At 39.4% G+C, this 23,609-nt stretch overlaps 1 protein-coding gene across 5 annotated transcripts in view; it reads left to right on the top strand.

Moving 5' to 3' along the window:
* Window positions 1-23,609, top strand: part of ADAMTSL3 (ADAMTS like 3) — a 363,845-nt gene that overhangs the window by 179,913 nt on the left and 160,323 nt on the right. For all 5 annotated transcript variants that reach the window (XM_017502246.2, XM_017502245.2, XM_017502242.2 and 2 more), the window contains exons 8-9: window positions 15,302-15,376; window positions 20,886-21,043. In XM_017502246.2, the coding sequence (XP_017357735.1) occupies window positions 15,302-15,376; window positions 20,886-21,043 (233 nt within the window). The remainder of the gene's footprint in view (window positions 1-15,301; window positions 15,377-20,885; window positions 21,044-23,609) is intronic.

Raw genomic sequence — 23,609 nt, 5'->3', positions numbered from 1 at the left:
AAGCACTTCCCTATAATCATGCTTTGTGTGAAAGAAATGTGGGAAATGAAGCCATGTCTCCCCCTGAGTGTGCATCACTGGAGCCTGCAGAATCCACGCAGCTCCTACGCCCACACCTTGCCAAGCATTCATTTCGATCTTCCCTGGGACTCACCCTGAGTTAGGACATGGCAATGAGATGCTGTTGGCACATCCCTGCACTGGGGAAAGTGCAAGGCTGCACACGGGATATCATTTCCATCATGCAGTGAGGCAGACACAAGGTGTATGAGCCTGGAGCCAAAACCTTTGCTATGAGAAAAATCAGAAATTTATCCAGATACAACACACAAATTTCCTGTTCAGAGGGAGGAGGAGAGAGACGGAACTGACAACCAACATAAACAGCTTTGGATATTGGAAAAGGGAACTAGAGGCCACTCAGGTATTAAAGAGAGAAAGCTCTGAAAGAAACAGCAAAGAAGCAAATGTATCTGTTTGGAGGGTCTTGGTTTGGCATTTAGGAACTCAGCTGTAGTTCCAGGTTTGTTCCTTATTTTGGTCTTGTCCACTCCAGGGCACACATGTGTGAGGCAAAAAGACACACTCAGCTTGTCTATTCCAAGCTTTTTGTCCATTTTTACATGGCAGCCAAGTCTATTGATCGAGTGTTACCTAAGGCCAACTGGGAACACCAGCATTTCGCTCAACTTTTGACAGTATGAAAATAAACACACCCTCTGCTAAGGCATTCCTGTACTACTTGCCTCTCCCACTAGTAAGCTTTGCAAGCGCAGCACCATGTCTGTGGTGTTCACCATTTTATTCCTGGTGCTGGTGCAGAACACCTCATAGGAGCTCAGTTAATGTTGAACAAATGAATGCGTGCCCTTTGCTGGAGATGATTCTGCTTCCTGTTATGATTTCAGTGGGACTAAATGATATTGTGCAATAGAACTGGACTGGAAGCCAAAGACTAGGGTAATAACCTCAGTTTGGCCTCTAACAATCTGTCTTCTTAGGCAAGATGCTTCACTTCCTGGGACCTCAACTTTTTCATCTGCACAGTGAGCATGGACAATTTCTAAGACCTCTTCTAGCTTTGAAAATCTGTTAAGTGTACGTGTAATTTGTTCCTTGTTTGAAAAAACAATAGATCTTAGGATTGAATGGAGTTTAGAGAAACAAGTCCCAGGAACTTATATGAAGCCATTTTCTGAACTTTTAATGAAAGGCTTGACAGTGATGGCTCATCTTTAGTTTGATAGGGCCCAGGAAATTTTAGATATACCACAAGAGTGAGTTGGTATGAAGTTTCTTCTTAACGTTTTTGAACTGCTGCTTGGTTGCCTTTTAATATGCTATTGTCACAGCCTGCAAAAGAGAGTTTTAGTTTGTGCACTGACCCCCTCATTGGTATGTGAGCTCCTCAAGAACCTCGTGCACCTGGCCCAGTACCTGGCACCCAGGACGTTTTCGGTAGAGGCCTGTTGACCTGACCTATGCAGAATTGAAGAGCCCATTTAGAGCATCATCCCTATGGCAGCAGTCCCTGAGGAATGTGAATTAAAATCAGAAGCAGCTTATTGGCAGGCAAGCACTGTAACACCTGGGGTCACCCAGAAGACCTGGCATCTGCTGACCAGATGAAAGCACTGGGACTATTAGGGAAAATACTTACTTAGAGATAATAATAATTATAGTGGGCGCCAGATTTGTATGCTTACACTGGGTGTGTTATGGTGTATTTGTCATGTGTGACATGATTTATTCTTAACCCTACAAGGTGGGTACTACTATACACTCCCCATTTAACAAATGGAGAAATAGCCTCAGTGACATTAAGCACCTTGGTCAAGGTCTCACAACTGGTGAGTGGTCAAGATGGTTCTGACCTTAGAGTTCGTGCTCTTAACCACCCTCCCAAACTGTCTTCCAAGGACAGCTAGATGAGCATGAGGTGAGAGGTGTACTGAGGCCTAGAGTGATAGAAGAGAGAACAAAGGTAGCATAAAAATGGGGCCAGAGGGGAGCAAATGTTGCCTTAATCAACCTACCCCTTGTGTCCCCTTGGCAGAGGGCTCCTGACCCAGCGTGCACATCAAGAGCACCTGTGGAACTTGTCCCATGTTCTGATCCTCAGGCCCCACCCTAGAATATTGAGGAATAAATCTGGCCAATCGTAGGTCACCAGACTTCCCAGGTGGCCCTGGCATGTGGCTTTGGTTAACATCTCTGCTTTTCAGTGTCTGATGCCCCACTACAGAATCAGAAGGCAGATGACCATCTTATCCTCACCAGCCTCCTGGTTTCTTAGATGCAGTTTAAAGGGCAGAAAATGAGAGTTGCACTACGATGCTGAAGAACATCTGGACAGATATTTGTTATTAGATGCTGTGGAACATAGTCCCCTCTCCTGCATGCTGTTCCAAAGCTAGCCCTGCCAATGAGCACAGAAGCATACGTTATTAGGCAGTCTGCCTGTTACCATGGTCTTTTGAGGTAAAGGCAATTTAGGCCAATACATAAACATCCCTCAGGTTGGGAGCAGATGTTTCTGCGTAGGGCCTAAGGGCTGAAGATGCTCATTTGCAGATTCAGCAATCGGAGACTTCAGTAATGTACCCTAACGGCTCAGGGCATGAGTCAGTTTTCAGCCGATTGTTCTCACCAAGGCAAAGCTCTGCTGTGTTGCTTCCTTACTTTGTAAAAAATTTGCTGTTAATTTCCTACGTTTGCTTTTTCTACTTTTGCTCACTGCCATATTTCATTTTTCTCAGTCCCATTTGCAAAGTAGTGTGTAGACAGTCCTTCAGCTGCAGAATCAGTGTTGCCACCCATTGATGTTCCCTTTCTTCACCTTCTAAAATCCCCCGCTGCTCCTACAGAACGACAGAGGATCTTGAAGCAAACCTTGCTATCCTACTTTTGAAAAGTTGTGCAGACCCTGTTCTGCACAATGCCACACTAGGTGAACTCTTTTTTTTTTTTTTTTTTTGAGGTGAAGTTTTGCTCTTGTTGCCCAGGCTGGAGTGCAGTGGTGCGATCTTGGCTCGCTGCAATCTCCACCTCCCAGGTTCAAGCAATTCTCCTGCCTCAGCCTACTGAATAGCTGGGATTACAGGCACACACCACCATGCCCAGTTAATTTTGTGTTTTTAATAGAGATGGGGTTTCACCACATTGGTCAGCTGGTCTTGAACTCCTGATCTCAGGTGATCCACCGGTGTCAGTCTCCCAAAGTGCTGGGATTACAGGAGTGAGCCACCACACCCTACCTAGGTAACTCTTTTTAGTCTAAGTGATGCCAAATAGTTATGGGTGTGTGAGGACATTAACAAACACTTTTTTTTTTTTTTCAGTTTACAAAATGTTTTCACAACATTATCTCATTTTAAAGAAATGCATTCCTTAAAAAGAAAGTCTATTTTTTGCAATTTTCTATAGGGTTCAAATTAATAGTATTAGCATGTGTTTAGATATTTCTTTTAAAAAACTACTTTATACTTTGGGAATGGTGTGTGTGTATGTGTGTGTGTGTGTGTGTGTGTGTGTGTTCACGCGGGTGTGTTTGAATCTAAATAGAAGGAGAAAATAAATGATAAATGCAGGTTCTAGAAAAGTAACATGAAAAATACTTAACAGAAAATTTTGTTCAGGAAAAAAAAAAATACCCACAAACTAAAAAAACACACACCAAAAAACCAAAAACAAAAACCAAGAATAGAAAAGTGGGGATGAGGCTGTCAAAGTGAGAGCCTCTAAGACATCCTTTTCCTTGTTTACCTTGGAATGTGTATATTTAGGTTGATGTAGTTCTGGTTCAACTTTATAGTGAAAATAAATGATCTGATATAAATTACAGTCCTTCTGGGCTGAAACTGATGTTTATCGATTAGTTAGTATTGTGTGGACAATTTATTTCCTGTACATCTTGCTACTTAGCAAAACTGTGATATCCAACAGGAAATGAGACATAGAAAAAATATGATGGAACAGCTGGACTTGAGCATTTATGCGTGGGAGGGAAAGTCAGTGAATCTTAGGTCAGTCCAGTGATTGCAAAATCAAACAAGTGAAACCCATAAAATGAAACTCTCTGTGATGGGTGAGTTTGCGTTTATACAGCATCACTTGGTCTCATAGTAGGAGGGTTTGAAGTGTAGTTTTGGGTTCTGCCCCTGGTTCTAATGCTTAGGAACTCTGTGATCTTGGGCAAGTCACTTTAACCTTGTAAAAGTTTAATTGTCTTAATGGTAGAAAAGAGTTTTCATTAGAATGAATGAGGTAATTCATCGCAAGTTCCTTAGCATGGTGCCTGGGGGCATGGTAAGTGCTCAACATGGTTTCAATAGTAACTTACACTTACCCAACCCCTAATTGGTACCAGGTTCTTTTCTAAGCCCTTTGCATATATTACCTTATTAAACACTCACAACAACCCCTTGGAACAGGTATTCCTATTATCCTCATTTTACAAATGTAACTGAGGCACAGAGAGAGTAACTTGCCCAAGATCACACAGCAAGTGGCAGTGCTGGTATTCCAGCCCAGGCTGTCTGGCTCCAGAATCTGTGATTGTAACCACTATACCATATTGCCTGTCCCAGTAGTTTGTAGAGTAAAACTAATGCAAATGGCATTTAAAGTAACAAGAAGGAGCTCTGGTGGATGGCACAGTGAGTAACAGTATTAAGAATCTCTTGCCACCAAATTTCAATGAGACAGCTTTGGAATAATTCCAAACAATGAATGTGATCAGCAGGAGCCAGTTATCACCATCAGCAAAAAATCTAGGTGTCCCAGACATGAGCCCACTGTTAGTGACACCATAGGATGGGACAAAGAGGAAGCCTTTTCTCTCCATCTTATATGTTTTCTTTTTTTAATTAGACACAGTTGTCTAGGCTAAATGCAATGGCATAATCACTGCTCACTGCAGCCTCGGCCTCCTGGGTTCAAGGGATCCTCCTGCCTCAGCCTCTTAAGTAGCTGGGACTGCAGGCACATACCACCACGCCTGGCTAATTTTTCAATTTTTTTGAGACAAGGTTTCACTATGTTGCCCAGGTAGACCTCAAACTGCTAACCTCTAGTGATCTCCTGCCTTAGCCTCCCAAAGTCCTGGGATTATACAGGCGTGATCTACCACGCCCAGCCACCATCCTATATGTTCTCAATAACTGGCTTCTGCACCATTACAAAGTATAGGATTTCAAAGGAGGCTTAGAATCAGACCTGCTTGGCAATGCCATCTGCATTCGTCTGATAGGAGGTTTCAGGCAGTCTGTACTGAGCTTGTGCTGAACCACAGGCAGCAGCCTGCTCTTTCTTACTGTACTTAAAATTACTTCCTCTCTCCATCATTGCCTTCAGCTCCAGATCTACCTCCAGACCCAGGGGCGTCTTTACCAGGAGGCCATTTGTCTGCGATGTTTCAATGGCCGATTCCAAAAGGCAAAATAAAGAAAGCATGGGTAGTAGTCTTTGTATCAGTACAAGTAGAATTTCAAGCAAAAATACCAAATGAATACTTGTTGATAATCAAAAAACAAATAGTTTAATTTGTAAACCAAATACCATTACATCAAAATACGTAAAGAAAAATCCCCTATAGTATGTAAGAAGAAATTGAAGTCAGTAGAACTTCGGAGAGACTTTAGTACATGGAAGTGAGTGAAAATTACATATAGAATCTGCACAATATAATTACTAATTTTACTTTAATAGGTAACAGGGCATTGTATGGTGAGGGAATATACCCTCTCTTCAAACACTTATGTACCATTTATTACCAAAACTGATTCTGTGCAAGGCTTCAAGGAAGATTAGGGGGAAAAAAAAAAAAAAAAACCCAGTAAAACAGAAACCATCCAAAGAGACCTCGCCCTGCAGCTGCACCCATGCATTCCCCGCTTCCTCCCACTACAGAGGCACAAGTGTCTGTCTTCCTTTCCAAGACTAATTAATCCCTCCATGTGTGCTCTACATTCCAGCTCCCTCCGTGTCCTCAGAGAACTCACTCCACGCATCATCCCCTCTCTCCTTTATCTTCCTTCACTCTTTCTTTCCTATCAGGGCTAATATGACCAGCAGATCTCTCCCATCTTAAATAAAAGTATAATTTAAAAAGATGTCTATGTCTATACATATGTGTATATATACATGTATGAATAGATTTGTATGTATATGGGTGTATATTTATATATAAAATATTTTAAAATTATATATGTATAGAACACTCTTTTAAACATAATCACGTCTCCAGCTACCACCCTAATCTTTAACCTGCTCTTTATTGCCAAGTCTTGAAAAAACTGTTTACACTTGCTGGCTCTAATTTTGCATCATCACGTATTCCTCAGATCACAGCTTCCTCTGCCAGCTACTTGATTAAAACTGCTCTGACAGAGCACATTAACAATCTCTTTACTGCTCATCCAACAGCCACTTTTAAGCCCTCATCTGCATTAGTACTCCTGGCCCCTCCCCTCCTTAAAATCCTCTGCCTCACGGGATTCTCACTTTATTTCTGGTCAGACCTAGAACTGGGCCATCTCCTGCAGGACGGTGAAGAAATGCTGAGAAGTTTGTAACTATGGATCAGTCCTCCCTTTCTGCCCTTTATGACCTTGAGTTTTCCGTCTCTATGCCCTGTACCCATGCTGCTCAAAACGTGGCTCACAGTCTAGCAGCATCAGCATCACCTGGGAGGCTGCTGGTCGGGTACATTCTTGGACTCCACCCTAAACTGCTGGATCTGAATTTCTGTGGGTGGGGCAGACAGGCATCTGTGTTTTAACAAGTTTTCTAGATGATTCATATTTAGATAAAACATTTGGGAGGTACGCCCCATCAGCATATCACAGATACTTCTACAAATGTGTCAAACTTTACTGGAGGATTACAGAAATGAAAGGAAATTCCAGTTTAGGAGAAGATCTTTATAGGATGCTCCTTGTTCCTAGCTTTGCCTAGGTGCGCTGCAGTGTGCTTTCTCTCCAAGAGTAATATAGTAGGCAGCTCCACCCAGAAGAATATTTTCCTCAAGTTTGAGCCTTTTTGGCTAAAATCAACTGTAAGGGGGTTTGATTTTCAAGGTTTCACTAAAGTATGTAATTATCAATGGGACAATGGTTGGAATATACACACATACGTACACACACCTCTAGACAAATGCTTCCCCAAGACACCGCAGCTTACATTCACAAAGGTTTTGCAAGAGAGTGCTAAACCCGACCAATCTGCCCATATAGATTTTCTTCAGTTCAGTAAAACTTTATAATGTATATGTATTTTCAAAACAATTTTTATTACATATATAATATGCTATATATTTATTGTAAAAAATCCAGAATATCTAGGCAAGGAAATTGACAAACATGTCATGTAATCACATTGCCAAGAGATTACACCTATTACACCTGTTATCATATTAGTGTGTATCCTTCCTGGGGTGAGGGTGAAGTGCATAATATATATTGATAATTTATATTGTAAAATAGGACATACTTTTTGTAAAAACTTCCAATGGCGCAGAAGGATATAAAATGGAAAGTAAAAGTCACCCTCTACCATCCACAAACTCCTTACCAGTTCCATTTTTAGAGATCTAAACAGTATGAATGATTGCTTCTATTAAGATATTTGCTATGGATGTATATGTGTGCAACTTTCCATACAAACATGTATGCTTTTGAGAAATATACAGAATTGATCATTAGGTATAAATTTTTTTACAATTTGCTTTTATTCACTGAAGTTTTTTGCCTATCAGTTCTCAAAAGTTGACTTGGTTTTTTTTTGTTTTAGAGATGGAATCTTGCTCTGTCACTCAGGCTGGTATTTGCCATCTCGGCTCACCGCAACTTCTGACTCCCAGGTTTACGCGATTCTTGTGCCTCAGCCTCCTGAGTAGCTGGGATTACAGGTGCCAACTAGCATGCCCAGCTAATTTTTGTACTTTTTTTTCCATTTATTTTATTGCATTTTAGGTTTTGGGGTACATGTGAAGAACATGCAAGATTGTTGCATAGGTACACACATGGCAGTGTGATTTGCTGCCTTCCTCCCCATCACCTACATCTGGCATCTCTCCCCTTGCTATCTCTCCCCAACTCCCCACCCCCCACTGTCCCTCCCCTACCCTATTTCCCCCCAACAGACCCCAGTGTGTAGTGCTCCCCTCCCTGTGTCCATGTGTTCTCATTGTTCAACACCCGCCTATGAGTGAGAACATGCGGTGTTTGATCTTCTGCTCTTGTGTCAGTTTGCTGAGAATGGTGGTTTCCAGGTTCATCCATGTCCCTACAAAGGACACAAACTCATCATTTTTGATGGCTGCATAATATTCTATGGTGTATATGTGTCACATTTTCCCTGTCGGGTCTATCATCGATGGGCATTTGGGTTGGTTCCAAGTCTTTGCTATTGTAAACAGTGCTGCAATGAACATTTGTGTGCATGTGTCCTTATAGTAGAGCGATTTATAATCCTTTGGATATATACCCAGTAATGGGATTGCTGGGTCAAATGGAATTCCTATTTCTAGGTCCTTAAGGAATCGCCACACTGTCTTCCACAATGGTTGAACTAATTTACACTCCCACCAACAGTGTAAAAGCGTTCCTATTTCTCCACATCCTCTCCAGCATCTGTTGTCTCCAGATTTTTTAATGATCACCATTCTAACTGGCGTGAGATGGTATCTCAATGTAGTTTTGATTTGCATTTCTCTGATGACCAGTGATGATGAGTATTTTTTCATATGTTTGTTGGCCTCGTATATGTCTTCTTTTGTAAAGTATTTGTTCATATCCTTTGCCCACTTTTGAATGGGCTTGTTTGTTTTTTTCTTGTAAATCTGTTTTAGTTCTTTGTACTTTTTAGTAGAGGCAAGGTTTCACCATGTTGGCCAGGCTGGTCTCAAACTTCTGACCTCAAGTGATCCACCCGCCTCAGCCTTGCAAAGCGCTGGGATGACAGGCGTGCCCCACTGTGCCCAGCTGGCTTGTTTTTTAACTGGTAATATAAGAGGACGCTACATAATTGATTTAACCAAACCCATATCAATGAGCATTTAGATTTTTTCTTAGTATTGCAACATCTTTGCAAATTTGTGCAAGCATATCTTTATGTGCTTTTAGTTCTCAAAGATACTGTAATTTCTATTCTGTCTTTTCATAGTCTTCTTGACATTTTGATTTTTTTCTGAACTAGTTTTTCAGGTGTTTGAACAGTTTTGCTGCTAATTTATGTTTTTCTCTTATTGATTTGTAAACACTCTGGATATTAAGGAAAGAATCTTTGCCTATAAATATAATTTTTTCTTCTTTGGTATTTAATTTTCTTTAATTTTTATTGCAAATGAATTAATATTTTCCTTTGATTTTCTCAATACTTTTTTTACGTTTTGAGAGAGAGATTTAAATGTTCTTTTTGTAAGCTTACCCACCCCCCCTTTTTTTTTTAGATGGAGTCTTGCTCTGTTGCCCAGGCTGGAGTGCAGTGGTGCAGTCTCAGCTCACTGCAACCTCTGCCTCCTGGGTTCAAGTGATTCTCCAGCCTCAGCCTCCTGAGTAGCTGGGATTATAGGCACCTGCCACCATGCACAGCTAAATTTTGTATTTTTTAATAGAGATGGGATTTCACCATGTTGGCCAGGCTGGTCTTGAACTCCTGACCTCAGGCGATCCACCTGCCTCAGCCTCCCAAAGTGCTAGGATTACAGGCGTGAGCCACCACACCCAGCCAGTTTTGCCCATTTTATAAAAGTTCATTCCAACATCTTCCATCTGTTTTCTAGCCATTGCAAATGGGGGCATTTTGTTCCATTATTTTTCTAAATGATTATCCTTGGTATTTCTAATATCTAATTTTTAAAATATTAATTTCTTCTTGATTTCTAGTGCTTAGAGTATTTTTTCTTCCCTAATTATGTTGGCTAATCTTTTAAAAACTCTTAAGTCATGTGGTGGTAACTGGTATCCCATCATTTCCTCAGTTAAACAGCAGTGTTTCTAATGTTTAAGCATTAAGCATATTAATCATGATGCTTGCATTTATAAATGATGTTACAAACACTTACTTTATTATACATACAGAATTTTTATCAGGAATAATGACTCAATTTTACTAAATGCTGGAAACTTACTTGAAGTGATCAAACTTTTCTACTTTGTCTATTAATATGGGAAATTACATTAGTAAGTCTCCTAATTTAGAACAACACTTGCATTTCTTGAGTAAATTCCATTTGGATATAGTGCATAATTATTCAAGTTTACTATTAAATTTTCTTTTCAAATATTTTATTTAGGAATTTGGTATCAAATGGATGTTAGTGACATTGGAATGTGGTTTTATCCCCAAAATTGTACTGTGTAAAATTTTCAAGCATACATAAAAGTTGATAAAATAACACAATTAACTACTGTATATTTTTTATCTAGATTCAATAATTACTTATATTTTGCTACGTTCGTTCATTTTCCCTATCTATCTATCACTCTATCTGTCTTATTCCTCTATCCAACTAGCTAGCTGAGCCTTGTTAATTTACAGACATCACAACACTTACTTGTAAATATTAATACTTTAGCATGACTCTCCAAAAAATTAGGATCTTCTTTATAACATTATGTTACTAGTACACCTAAAAATTGTAATTTCTAAATATTATCTAATTTCCAATCCATATTAAAATTTCTCCTTTTATAATTGTTTTTCCCCTTGAACTGGTCAAGGGTCACTCATGGCTTTTAGCTTTTCTATCTCTTTAGTCTCTTTTATTTATTTATTTATTTTTTATTTTTTTTTTTTTTGAGACGGAGTTTCGCTCTTGTTACCCAGGCTGGAGTGCAATGGCGCGATCTCGGCTCACCGCAACCTCCGCCTCCTGGGTTCAGGCAATTCTCCTGCCTCAGCCTCCTGAGTAGCTGGGATTACAGGCACGCGCCACCATGCCCAGCTAATGTTTTTTGTATTTTTAGTAGAGACGGGGTTTCACCGTGTTGACCAGGATGGCCTCGATCTCTTGACCTCGTGATCCACCCGCCTTGGCCTCCCAAAGTGCTGGGATTACAGGCTTGAGCCACCGTACCCGGCCTAGTCTCTTTTATTTAATGCACTTATTTTTTCATGGTATTTGACTTTTTAAAGAGTTCATTCTGGTTGTATTGTAGGATGTCCCATATTCTGGATTTGTGTGATCATTTTCCATTTAATTTGTTGATCTCCCTGACATAATTCCTGTGAATTGATCAGTAAGGTCTGAGGCTTGATTAGAATTGGATTGAACATTTGTGGCAGCAGCACATCAAAAGTGATACATGATTATGTTGCGTCATATCAGGAAGCTCATGATGTCACCTTGACCCAGTATTACTTGCACAGGTAGTGAACTACACATACTCTGTTGTATAGATCCATGTTTCCCTGTAAGAAATCTGCAGAGTGATACCTTGACAAGGCATAAATACTCTGTCTGGCAACAATCTTGCACACCATGGCTTTAGTGTACATTGATGATCCTTGCCTGAAACAGTACTTAACACAGAGAGTTGCAAATGGCAATTTTCTAATTCTATCATTCCTTCTACACTCATTCTTCTGTTTTTAAAAAAAGGTTTCTGTTTTTTAATTTCTCACTCTGTATTCAGAGATTTTAATTTATTCAGTATTTTTAATATTACCAACAGTATTCTTTTTGGGTTGCAAATTGTTTAAATGTAGCCAGTGGGAGCACTTTAAACTGACTTCTTTTGTCATAATCTGTTGAATTTTAGACACTGCCTTGGTTTCTAGAGCAATAGGTATTCCAAGCCCACCTTGAGTTTTCCCTACTTCAGACCTGGAATTACCTGGTTTTTCATGGAGACTTAGTTATTTTTAGTGGGCTCTGTGTGTGTGTGCATCTGTCTGTGTGCATGTGCGTGTGTGCATGCATATGTGTCTGTGTTGGGGTACACCTTCAACACTCAGCCAAGGTAGTTGACAACTTTGTTCCACCCTTTACTTACTTTACTTCCTGCTGTAGGTTACCCAGAGATGAGAGCTTAGGACCTTCTCAAGTCTTTTCTGGACATGCACAAAGCTCTGGCATGTGCAGAGCCCCACATAGACTTGTGGTCTTCTAGATTTTCAGGAATATGTTAGAGCTTTTCAAAGCCACCTGTGGACATCTCACTCCCAGCTTTTTGCTTAGCTTATTGTTTTCCCCAGTTGTTATCCACAGCCTCATGCAGCCTCAATGTTAAACAAGTATCTCTGATTGTTTTGGACAAATGCCTCCAGGGGGAAAACTCCCAGTTAGGTAAACTAAAGACAGCTTTGTGAGTGAAGTCTTCCAGGGAACCACTACTCAGGTCAAATAATTGGGATTTGAGCATTGAAGGAGCTCCAAACCCATTTTACCCCTGCAGAGTCTGCCAGGCTGCTGGTTTGCACTGTGATTATGGGCCATTGTTTTCAAGGTTACCATGGAGGTGGAGAATGGAGAGATAAGAATAGGCAGCTTAGCATGCCACAAAGCTCACTGTTCTTAGCACTTTCCTTGAATAATTACTGCTTAGATTGTTATAAGCCTTTGGTTAATTTCCAGAGTTTTACAAATGTTGGTTCTGACCATTTTTGCTGGTGTGTTTATTGATTTTATGGAGGAGAGGATTTTTCAGAAGTCTTTACTCCATTATCTTTTGTTCAAATTAGTCTCTACAAAAAATTCAAAAATTAGCCAGGCATGCTGGCACACACCCATAGCCCCAGCTACTCAGGAGGCTGAGTTGGGAGGATCGCTTGAGCCCAGGAGGTGGAGGTTGCAGTGAGCCTAGATCAGACCACTGCACTCTAGCTGGGTGACAACGTGAGATTCTTTCAAAAAAAACAAAACAAAACAAACAAATGAAAGCAACAAAGCATGATGAATACATTAATCTTTTCTTTCTTTACCAGTTTTCAAAACGATGAGCTGGTTGCTAGCATCCCTAAAATGACTGATGCTGTATGCTGTAGTATGCGTCATTTCCTTTCCTTTTTTTTTTTTTTTTTTTTTTTGAGGAAGCTCTTGCTGTGTTACCCAGGCTGGAGTATAGTGGGTCAATCATGGCTCACTGAAGCCTCAACCTCCTGGGCTCAAGCAATCCTCCCACCTCAGTCTCCCAAGTAGCTGGGACTACAGGCACATGCCACCATGCCCACCTAATTTTATAAAATTTTTTGTAGTGACGAGGTTTCCCTATGTTGCCCAGGCTGGTCTCAAACTCCTGGGCTCAAGCCATCCTCCTGCCTTGGCCTCTCAAAGTGCTGAGACTACAGATGTGAGCCACCGTGCCTGGACCCCTCCTTTTTAAAAAAAAGATAAATTAAGATTCCATTGTACGTATATACCAAAAAACATCTGTGAGGACCAAGATTTCCAGTAGGTAATTGTCTAGGCCAAGGATCACGAAATATTTTCTGTGAAAGGCCAGATAGCACAGTAAATATTTTAGGCTTATTGAGCTGTACGGTCTTTATTACCATGACTCAATTCTGCTTTCGTAGAGCAAAAACAGCATTATCCATTCATCCATGGATAGATACTTGGGTTGCTTCTTCCTTTTGCCTATTGTGAATAATGCTGCCATGATCGTGAATGTACCAATATCTGTGTCCCTGCTTTCAATTCTTTTGGGTGTATTCCCAAAGGTGGAATTGCTGGATCATATGTTAAGTCTGTGTTTGATATCTTGAGCAATTGCCATACTATTTTCAATAGTAGTTGTACCATTTAAAATTTTCACCATCAGTTCACAAGGGTTCCAGTTTCTCCACATACTCACCAATACTTGTTATTTTCTGCTTGGTTTTTGTTTTGTTTTGTTTGTATAATTGTCATGCTGATGGGTGTGAGGTGGTACCTGACTGTGGTTTTGATTTTCATTTCCCTAACAATTATTGATATTGAGCATCGTCATGTGCTTATTGGCCATTTGTATAGATGTTTTGGAGAAATCAGAGTCTTTTATTCCTTTTTATTGAATGGGTTGCTTTTTGTTGTTGAGTTGTAAGCATTCTTTATATATTATATGTAGTAATCCCTTTCCAGATGTGGTTTGCAGATGTTTTCTCCCATTCTGTGGATTGTCTCTTCACTCTGTTCATGGTGTTTTTTCATTCACAAAGGTTTGATTTTGATGTGGTCAAATTTAGTCTTTTTTTTCTCATGTGTTTCCTGTGCTTTTAGTGTCATATCTAAGATATTACTGCCCTGTTTTTTAATCTTCTTTTTAAAGTCTTCAATGTATTTGGCCGGCTTTCCACATCAGGTCATACAGCTTCTTATCATTACTTTTATCAGTTTTAGAGCATTCCTTAGAATGGATATACTTGTTTATGTAATCTTTCCTATATTGATGGACATTTAGGTATGGTTCATTCTTTCCTTTTACAGGTATACATATTAAAAACAAACATCTGGAATGGACATTCATTGAAGTGTTAGAAGTGATGATCTCTGGGCAATAGGATTAGAAAAAGCTTTATTTCGTATTTTTGTTTATCTGCATTTTCTAATTTTTAATAAACAGGTATTTCAATTTAATAAAGCTTGCAAACTAGTCAATCAATATATTGATATTCCTTGCTTCACTGATGTCACTCTGGTGAGTCTATCCAAAAACATTGTTCTGTGTAAGTTAGACAAAAAATATGTGCTTGAAGTAATTCATATCACTGATAATGTTCTAGTTTCATTTAGAAACAATGTTCAGATAGGGGACTAGTGGGATAAAATATCATATATGAGCTTAGATTATTATGTGAGCATAAAAATTAAATTATCAGAATATGTAACAGTGTGAAAAACATCTATGAGGACCAGGATTTCCAGTAGGTAATTGCCTAGACCAAGGATCATGACATTTTTCTGTGAAACACCAAATAGTACAGTAAATATTTTAGCCTTATTGAGCCACATTACTACAACTCAATTCTGCCTTGAAGAGCAAAAACGGCCTTAAATGAACGAATGAAGAGGTGTGGCCAGATTTGGCCCAGGGGCCACAGTTTGCAGGCCCTCATCAAGGCACATGGATTGGGACCTGAGAGTAAAGGCAACTGAGGTAGTAGGCAGTGCATTTACTTTAAACATTTGTTTAATGTTATTTAAGGGTGTATTTAAATGAAATTATGTATTCATCTGCTTTACACATAGTTGGTGATTTCCAAAGATTTCTTAAATATAGTTAAGAGTACTTTGCAGACGTCCCAGTTTTGATTGACTTGCTCGTTTTCATGGGTCTTTAGTGTACTGGTTTTATTGTAGTCTTCTGTTCTTTCCCAGGAGAAGAAAATGTAATCGCTGTTCCTTTGGGAAGTCGAAGTGTGAGAATTACAGTGAAAGGACCTGCCCACCTCTGTAAGTAGAATTTAATCTTAACATTATTTAATATCCCAAAAGTTTAGTTGGCGAACAAAACAAAATAAGCCCAGAAACCAAACCAGCAAGAAAAAAATGTTCTCTACATTTAATGGATATGTTACCAAGCTTGCGTCTACATGTTTGGCACAGCAAAGCTAAACACTGACATTAGGATTTGCAGCCAGAGACAGTGAGGCATTTATTGCAGGGCACCAAGCAAGGAGAATCAAACAGCTCATGCTTAAGACCTGAACTCCCTGATGTCTTACATGTAAGAATTTTTAAAGACAGGGAGATTGAAGTTACAGTCAAAGTCACAAATTAATACATGGAGGCTATGCATTTGTTTGACCTGAAAAGGTGGAATATCTTGAAGCAGGTCTTATAAGCCATAGTTAGATTCACATATTTTCTGATTTGCAATTGGTTAAGAAAGAGAAGTTTTGTCTAAAGACTTGGAGTCAGCAGAAAGAATGTTAGATCTGGCCATTGGGCATACCTCCCACGCCTGTTGGGTGTACTCAGTAGGGTACCCCCAACTACTCTGTAGTGAGCAAAATAGTCTGTATAACCAGGGAAGTTATCTGTATTGTATCTTGAATTTTTCTGTTCTAATACCCCAATGGGAAATGTACCTGTTTAAGAATAATCCCCTCATGGGAGGGAAAAAACCAATTATATGTGAAATAAATTATTTTTGTATAGGGTGGCTGGGTGTGGTGGCTCACGCTGGTACTGCCAGCTCTTTGGGAGGCTGTGGCAGGAGGATCACTTGAGCCTAGGAGTTTGAGACAAGCCTGGGCAGCACAGGAAGACCCTGTCTTCATAAAAAATAAAAAAAATAGCTGGGCATAGTGGCACACACCTGTAGTCCAGGCTACTCAAGTGGCTGAGGTAGTCCAAGGAGTAGCTTCACTACTACAGACATGTAGTCCAACGTACTCCTTGAGCCTAGGAGTTCAAGGTCACAGTGAGCTATGATTGCACCACTGCAATCTGCCACTCCAGCTTGAGTGACACAGCAAGACTCAGCAAAGTAATATGTGGGAATGGAGAGTAAAGTAATATTTGGGAATGTTCTGGAGATTTCAGCAAAGTGGGACAAAAACAAAATAACAAAATTTAAAATACAAAACGTTATCAGTGACTATGGCTGACCAAAACAAGCCTTGCTGCTAGCATGTCACAACTTCCCATCTAGGGGTCACTGAAGGCAAACACTGGCTTCTCAGAATACTGCGAGTTTAAAATAATAAATAGATGATGGTGATGGCTTCACTCTGTGAATATACTGAAACAATTAAATTATACATTTTAGAAGGGTAAAGTTTATGGCATGCAAATTTTATATATGGAAAAGATGCTTAAAAAACACAAAAATACAGTGAATGATCTTGATATTCTCATGATATTAAAGGCAGTTCCCCAAAATCCAGCTCCAAAAATAGTTTTATAACTTGTAAAAACAGAATAAGTAAACAGTAAACAGAATAAGTAAAGGTGAACACTTCGGGGCAAAAATTCATTTATATGTATATGTTCTGGCATATTCAATAGGACTATATTCAAGACTGGCACTCTTCCAAGAACAGGGCTCAAAAATGTTCCCATTTCTCCAAGAGTGACAAATCTGTTGCTTGGACTATTTCCCTTTCTGAACAATCTCACAATTGGCACTAGAAGTATTTCTGAATCTTATCCTTCCTTGCTGATGAATAGAACTGGCTTCATTTACAAAGGACTTAGTTAACATTTCTGAATATCTAAATATAGAAGTCGTTTTATTTTCTGGATTTATGCAACCTTTTTCTTAATTTTTATTTGTAAAAGAGATATTTCTGAAATGAAGCTTACTTTGTGGTAATAAATCATTCTTTTAACATCTACATTAACTGTAACTATCCAAAAGTCTGTATTACTAAGAACTAAAAATACCCAGTAACATTAATGTCAGTCTCTTTGCTGAAGAACAAAATTTAATTACAGAATATCCATCTTACGTACTGCCTAGAGGTGTTTGTTTGGATCCTGAATTTCCAGTCCTGTCCCAAGCCTGTCCACAGCATTATGGGGAGCACTCAGCCCCAAATTTTCCAATAGTGCATCACTTCAAAAATGGAAGCAATAGCAGATCCCTTCAAAACAAATTTTATTTTAGCAAGACTTCAGCATTAAATATGTTTGACTAGCAATAAACTTGAGAAGCCAAGAGGCCGTAAACCAAAAACCTCTGTTTCAATTGGAAGAATATTTTCCCTTTAAGCCCTATCTGATGACCATATATAGAGATGTATAAATATAAACATGGATTCTGTACCTAATGACCAACAAAGGAAATTGACGTGAATGAAATTAGCATATACTATACAAATGCAGCTCCACTGTACATATAAGTTGGATGTATTTATAACTCTGTTAGCTGTGCTAAACACTTATTCCACATTTACCTGACAGTACTTTCATGGCCTTTAGAATTTCGGGAGACCTCTTGGGGATGGTTACCATGACCCTGCCTTTATTCAAAGAAGCCTGAACTGATAGTTCTCAATGCAAACCCTTCAGCTAGGAGCAATTAGAAGCATTCATCATTTTTCTAGGCATAATTTCTTTTAAAAATAACTAATAATAGATTAAAGCATTTAAAGGCATCACTAGAGACCTGTGTTGTAAAGACCTGGGGTTACAAGTAAGTCTTGATTTCTTTTTTTTTTTAATTGCATTTTTTTACTTTTTTTGAGGCTACCTATCATATCTTCATCAACACTTCTCTCCCGCCCCCCTCAATGTTAAGCCTGGAGAGGAGAAAAAATTTGGACCGTGGGCAGCAGGAAAGAAGGCTCACACTCTCTTTCCTTAATAGTGGTGGGGATGTTTATAGGCTTCCTGGGGTCTCCCATGCACTAACCACCTTGCTGTAGAAACCACAGAGGGTCAGTGAAACCTCAGGACTGAAGGGCTTGCATGTACAGTTCTCACTAGCCATGAATCACACATTGTCACAACATGGGGCTACCACAAATATAGGGGAATGGTAGAAATTAATAAAAATAAAGGTATCCATAAGTCAATACATTATCTGCATTGTTGATTGAAACATCACAAACTCCTTTTAGGTCATTTATTTTTAAGGGGCACCAGCACTAAGGAGAAGCAAGTTTGCCACCAATAAAAATGACAACTTTTAAAGAACTGCACCGGCCTCCACCGCACTGTGGATTTGGTACAATGGCTTTGTTAATCCAAATTATCCAAATGGTTTGTGTCCGTAAACTGTACCTTCACCAAATTACTTCTTTATTCAGCCGCCTCTGACTCTGCTTACCTATTTACACAACTGAGGTCAAAACACCTGCTTTCTGCCTCCTAGATAGGCAACCAGCATTTGTGCTTTAGAGAACTGGAAGCCTTTTGAAATGCTCAAAATAAAAATGTTTTACAATAAGCGTACCATTTAGTGGAGATGCAGAATGGTTTGGGTAATTTACATGGACTGGAAAATTGGTTTCGGTACTTGTGTTTTTGTATTCATGCCACTGAGACTCTTAGATACTGTTAAAATAGTGAATAGATTCTGTATTAAAAGCAAAATTTCAGAACCAAGTTAACAAAAATGCTGGCCTTTGGTTTAGGGGATGGATATCATAGCAACTGGTCCTCTCTTCCTCCCAGATCACCTTCCCAGATTCTTACACCCCCTGCCCCAACTCTGCATCCCGACCTGCAACTTAGAAAGCTGTGGTCCTAAAGGTTAGCACAATGGTAAAGCAATTACTACCCCAACACAGCCGTGGAATCCATTGCACGCTACTTGAATTTAATCAAGTCATTTCAGGCTAAATCGATGTCTAGAAACTTGTTTTTTGCATGACTTCTGTGAGGATGCATTATGTCCAACTTCATTTTGCATCTTGATATTGCCTTAATGCTCATCTTTTTTTTCTTATTGACTTTAGAGACACCCACTGTAGGGCCCACTTACTATCTCTGCTTCCTCATTTCATTTTTACTGACAACTCACTTTACAACACTCAATTTTATATCTTCATTGGAACTAGGAAATGAATTTAACCTCACACTTTCCAAAAAATCTATTGCGGTCATGGAGATCAGGGCCAAAGTGGTTGGGGTTTGTGTGCCTGAAAGTAGCCAGCATTATTCTTCGACCGCTAATGACTCCTCCAGATCAAGTAGCTCATGTCCAGCCTTTGAATTTTCCCAGAAAAGTTCCCAGCCTGCCTGTCAGGGATAATCAGGGATGTCTCCTAATGCCTGTTATGCAGTCTGTCCAGGGCGCTTGAATTCCTGCAGCTGCTCCAGTGACAGAAAAAAATCCAGCACATGAAAATAACCAAAGCCCAGCAGCATATGGATGGAAGCTCCCTAATGCCAGACTGTTTTGTCGCATGTTATCAGCTTGCCATTTTTGACACTCAACGAGTTTTGATTCTTCTGTGTTCTTCATTTGAGATTGTTAAAAAGTGGTATGGTACCATTAAATCAAGTGTGGATTTCAGAATAGAGTTGGACCTGGGAGATTGTCTGCTCTGCCTCCTCAATTTAGAAATGAGGCAATGAAAACCAATGAAAACCCAGGGCAGAAAGTTAGAGAAAGAGCTTGGGCCAGAAATGCAGGTGCACCAGAACATAGCTGTATATATTTTTGTCTTGCCTCTCCCAACATCAAACCAGGTCTACTAAGTATGGTGACACTTAGAAAATAAAAGAAAAGAAAGAGGGAGAAAAGATAGAAATTTAAATAAAGTAGAAATGCTTTTTTGTTTAAACTGATAAGCAAACATTTTTTTTTCTGTAGGAAACCTTAAAAGCACTTTTGTTCATGGGAAAGCAAGTTCGAATAAAGGGGTTTCGTGCACAAGGGAGGTCTTTGTGGCAATTGGAGTGGTTCTGTATTTTGATGGTGGTGGTGGGTGATAAAATGGCATTGAACTACATGCACATGTTGTACCAATGTTAATTTCCTGGTTTTGATACTCTGCTATACTTTTGTAACATGTAATCATCAGACAAAAGGGATTGAAGGTTACAAAGGATCTCTCTGTACTATTTTTGCAACTTCCTGTGAATCTAGAATTATTTCAAAATAAAAAGCTTTGGCTGAAAAAAAGCAAATTTGAAATTTGCTGTGATTTTTATCTAAATAAAAGAGTAGGCATAAGCTCTTTTGAACAAGTAATAAGTTGCGTGAACATAGCTTTACTTTGAGTATTAGCTGCATCATGAAAACATATAAAGAAAGAAAAGTTTTCTTTCCCCTTATGCTAGAAATGGCTCCAAAGAATTGAGTGGAACTATTTGGGCCTGCCACCCTTGTTAACTCCTTTTTTATGGGCAATTAAAAATCTGATACATCTAATGTTTGTAAACCAGTGTGGCTATTTTGACATTGTTTTGATATCATATACTGACATTGTGCTTACTAAGATGTCTTTTGTAATAAAATGCCTTTAAGATTGTTTCTTTTTTGAATTATATATTTTAATTTCAGTTATCGAATCAAAAACACTTCAAGGAAGCAAAGGAGAACACAGCTTTGACAGCCCAGGAGTCTTTGTCATAGAAAACACAACAGTGGAATTTCAAAAGGGTTCCGACAGGCAAACCTTTAAGATTCCAGGACCTCTGATGGCTGATTTCATCTTCAAGGTAGAATGATCCTCCTCATAAACTTTATGCATCTGAATCCCAGAATATCTTGATTTTTAAAACAATAAGTTTATTTAGCAAGAGGTCATCAATGATTGTTTTTATACAGAGCATGTGTCATCAATATTTCCATCTTGGCAGTCCATTCCTAAAACTAGCTCAGCACTCTTAAATTTCTGCTCCTAACCCAGATAGTTAAAAAACAAACTTCACTTTTATGGGGGAAGGATTTTTTTTTGACTTTGTATTTAGAGTCTCTGGTTGCTTTGTTCAGTTTGTTTGTTTAAGAAGCGGTTTCCCTGCGTTGCTCAGGGTGGTGTAAGGGCTATTCACAGCTTCAATCATAGCCTTGAACTCCTGGGCCCAAGTGATCTTTCTGCCTCTGCCTACTGAGTAGTTGTGTTCAGTTTTAGATGGAGTTTGGTGAAAACGGCCGATGGTAAATGCACCATATCCTAAACCAGTATAGTGCCACTGCATGCCTTCTCCTTGGAAAGGAGAGCAGAGACAACGGGCTCATTCCTTACCCTCCTTTAAGATAGTTATCCGTAAGGGATCTTTACTTCAGCCTTCAGCCTTTAGAACATGCAGTCTTGCGGTGGTCTGACTCAAGATCAGGATTTGCTTCCCCAGATGTTTTATGATGGACACTTGTCATAAGATACCTTCAAAAGAACTCTTCTCCCCTGAAACAATGGGCCTGTGTCCCCTTTCTAGATAATGCTGGGGCGTCTTCCCTCATTCAGAGGACATAAAGTATACTTCCAAGGTGACACAGTTTGAACTTCTTCCGATAAATTTAAAAATGCCTAAGAAAAGAAAAAGATAGTTCACTGTGTGGTTTTGTCCTATCCTGTTTCAGAAACCCGTTCCAAAATGTAAATGGAAGCTAGAAAATAGCCCCAATTACCAGTTATATTTTTCTGTATGAGAAAAACCATTAGCTTTAAAAAGCTGTCTGTGTTCTACATGTTAATTTGTCACAGAATGTTTCACTGAGACATCAGTTGTGTCAGCAGAGGAACATGCATGGAGGTAGATGAGAGTTGCTAACTGATTCCAATCCCTGAGATCTAAATTCAGCCTGCGGTGGGACCAGCCAAGTGCTGGCCTGCACAGTGTTTTCTTTTGTTTCTGAAACTTTGGATTTTGAATGGTCAACACTTAAAAATCAAGATATTTTTACATCAAAAATCAGATATTTTTTCTGCTTCTCTGTAAAAATAGGAAGAGCTGACAACTAGCTTGCATTTTACCATAGCAATAATTGACTGCAACTGAGGAACAGCTGCCTTCTAGTCAGGGCGTACTCTTGGGTCTGCCGTGGTCCACACCACTCCCTATTGTGTCCCTAACACTATAGGCATAAGTGGTTGCTTGCCATTCATCCTGATTTGGGCATTTATATCATCTGCCTAGCCTCTGCAGACATTTACGTTTCTGACTTCTGTATTGTATCCTTAAAGCATTGACTCACTATTCTTCTTAGACAGTCATATTGTGAAAGGTTTTGGGGAAGCCATAATTGCCTTTTTTTTTTTAAGTCTCTATCTGGTCTGTTATGGCATAAATCCTGTGCTTCCCTTGCTTTCCTTAGGGTCTTCCTATCTGATTCTCAAATAGAAAATGTACATGCAGACACACACATACACACACACACACACACACACACGCACACACACACACAGTCTTTGTTCTCTTTTAATTACTGCTCAATCTGTATTCTTCTCAAGTCAACTTGGAGGTCCCTGACTGAGTAGGAGACATTAACACATGATGAAATGAGGAAAGTATCCACAAAGACTAGTATTTCAAGGTATTGTTTGGTTACAGTATCAGCATCAGTAGATCTTAATGATGTATTGTTTATTGATACCATTTATAAAAACACACACACATAAACTGCATATTTCTATGAGTTTGTATATATACCCACATATATGTATATATGTGTGTGCATATACATTTTAAATAATTTGGAAGGATATATCCCAAAATGGAAACACTGAGAACAACAGTGACTATATCAGAGGGGATAACATTTTGTAATATCTAATTCTTAAAATAATGTTTAAAAGGAAGAATGTGGCCGGTCGTGTTGGCGCACGCCTGCCCAACACTTTGGGAGGCCAAGGCAGGTGGATCACCTGAGGTCAGGGGTTCGAGACCAGCCTGTCCAATATGACAAAATGCTGTCTCTACTTAAAATACAAAAATAGCGTGGTGTGATGGTGCACACCTGTAATCCCAGCCGCTCAGGGGGCTGAGGCAGGAGGATAGCTTGAACCCAGGAGGCAGAGGTTGCAGTGAGCCAAGATCACGCCACTACACTCCAGCCTGGGCAACAGAGCAAGACTCCCTCTCAAAAATAAATAAATAAATAATAAAAGGAAGAATAAATTCACATATCACTTGCATAATTAAAAATTATTTTACACCTTCTTGCCCAAATTATATACTTACCTCTTAATAGAGTACATTTAAGAAAATTTGTATGTGTATGTGCAAGAGATGGAGTCTCACTCTGTCGCCCAGGATGGAGTGCAGTAGCATGATCTTGGCTCGC

This window comes from Cebus imitator, unplaced genomic scaffold (genome assembly GCF_001604975.1).
Source record: "Cebus imitator isolate Cc_AM_T3 unplaced genomic scaffold, Cebus_imitator-1.0 Scaffold295, whole genome shotgun sequence".
NCBI lineage: Eukaryota > Metazoa > Chordata > Mammalia > Primates > Cebidae > Cebus > Cebus imitator.
Note: the sequence above shows the minus strand (reverse complement) of the source record. Positions and strands in the feature narration are given on the sequence as shown.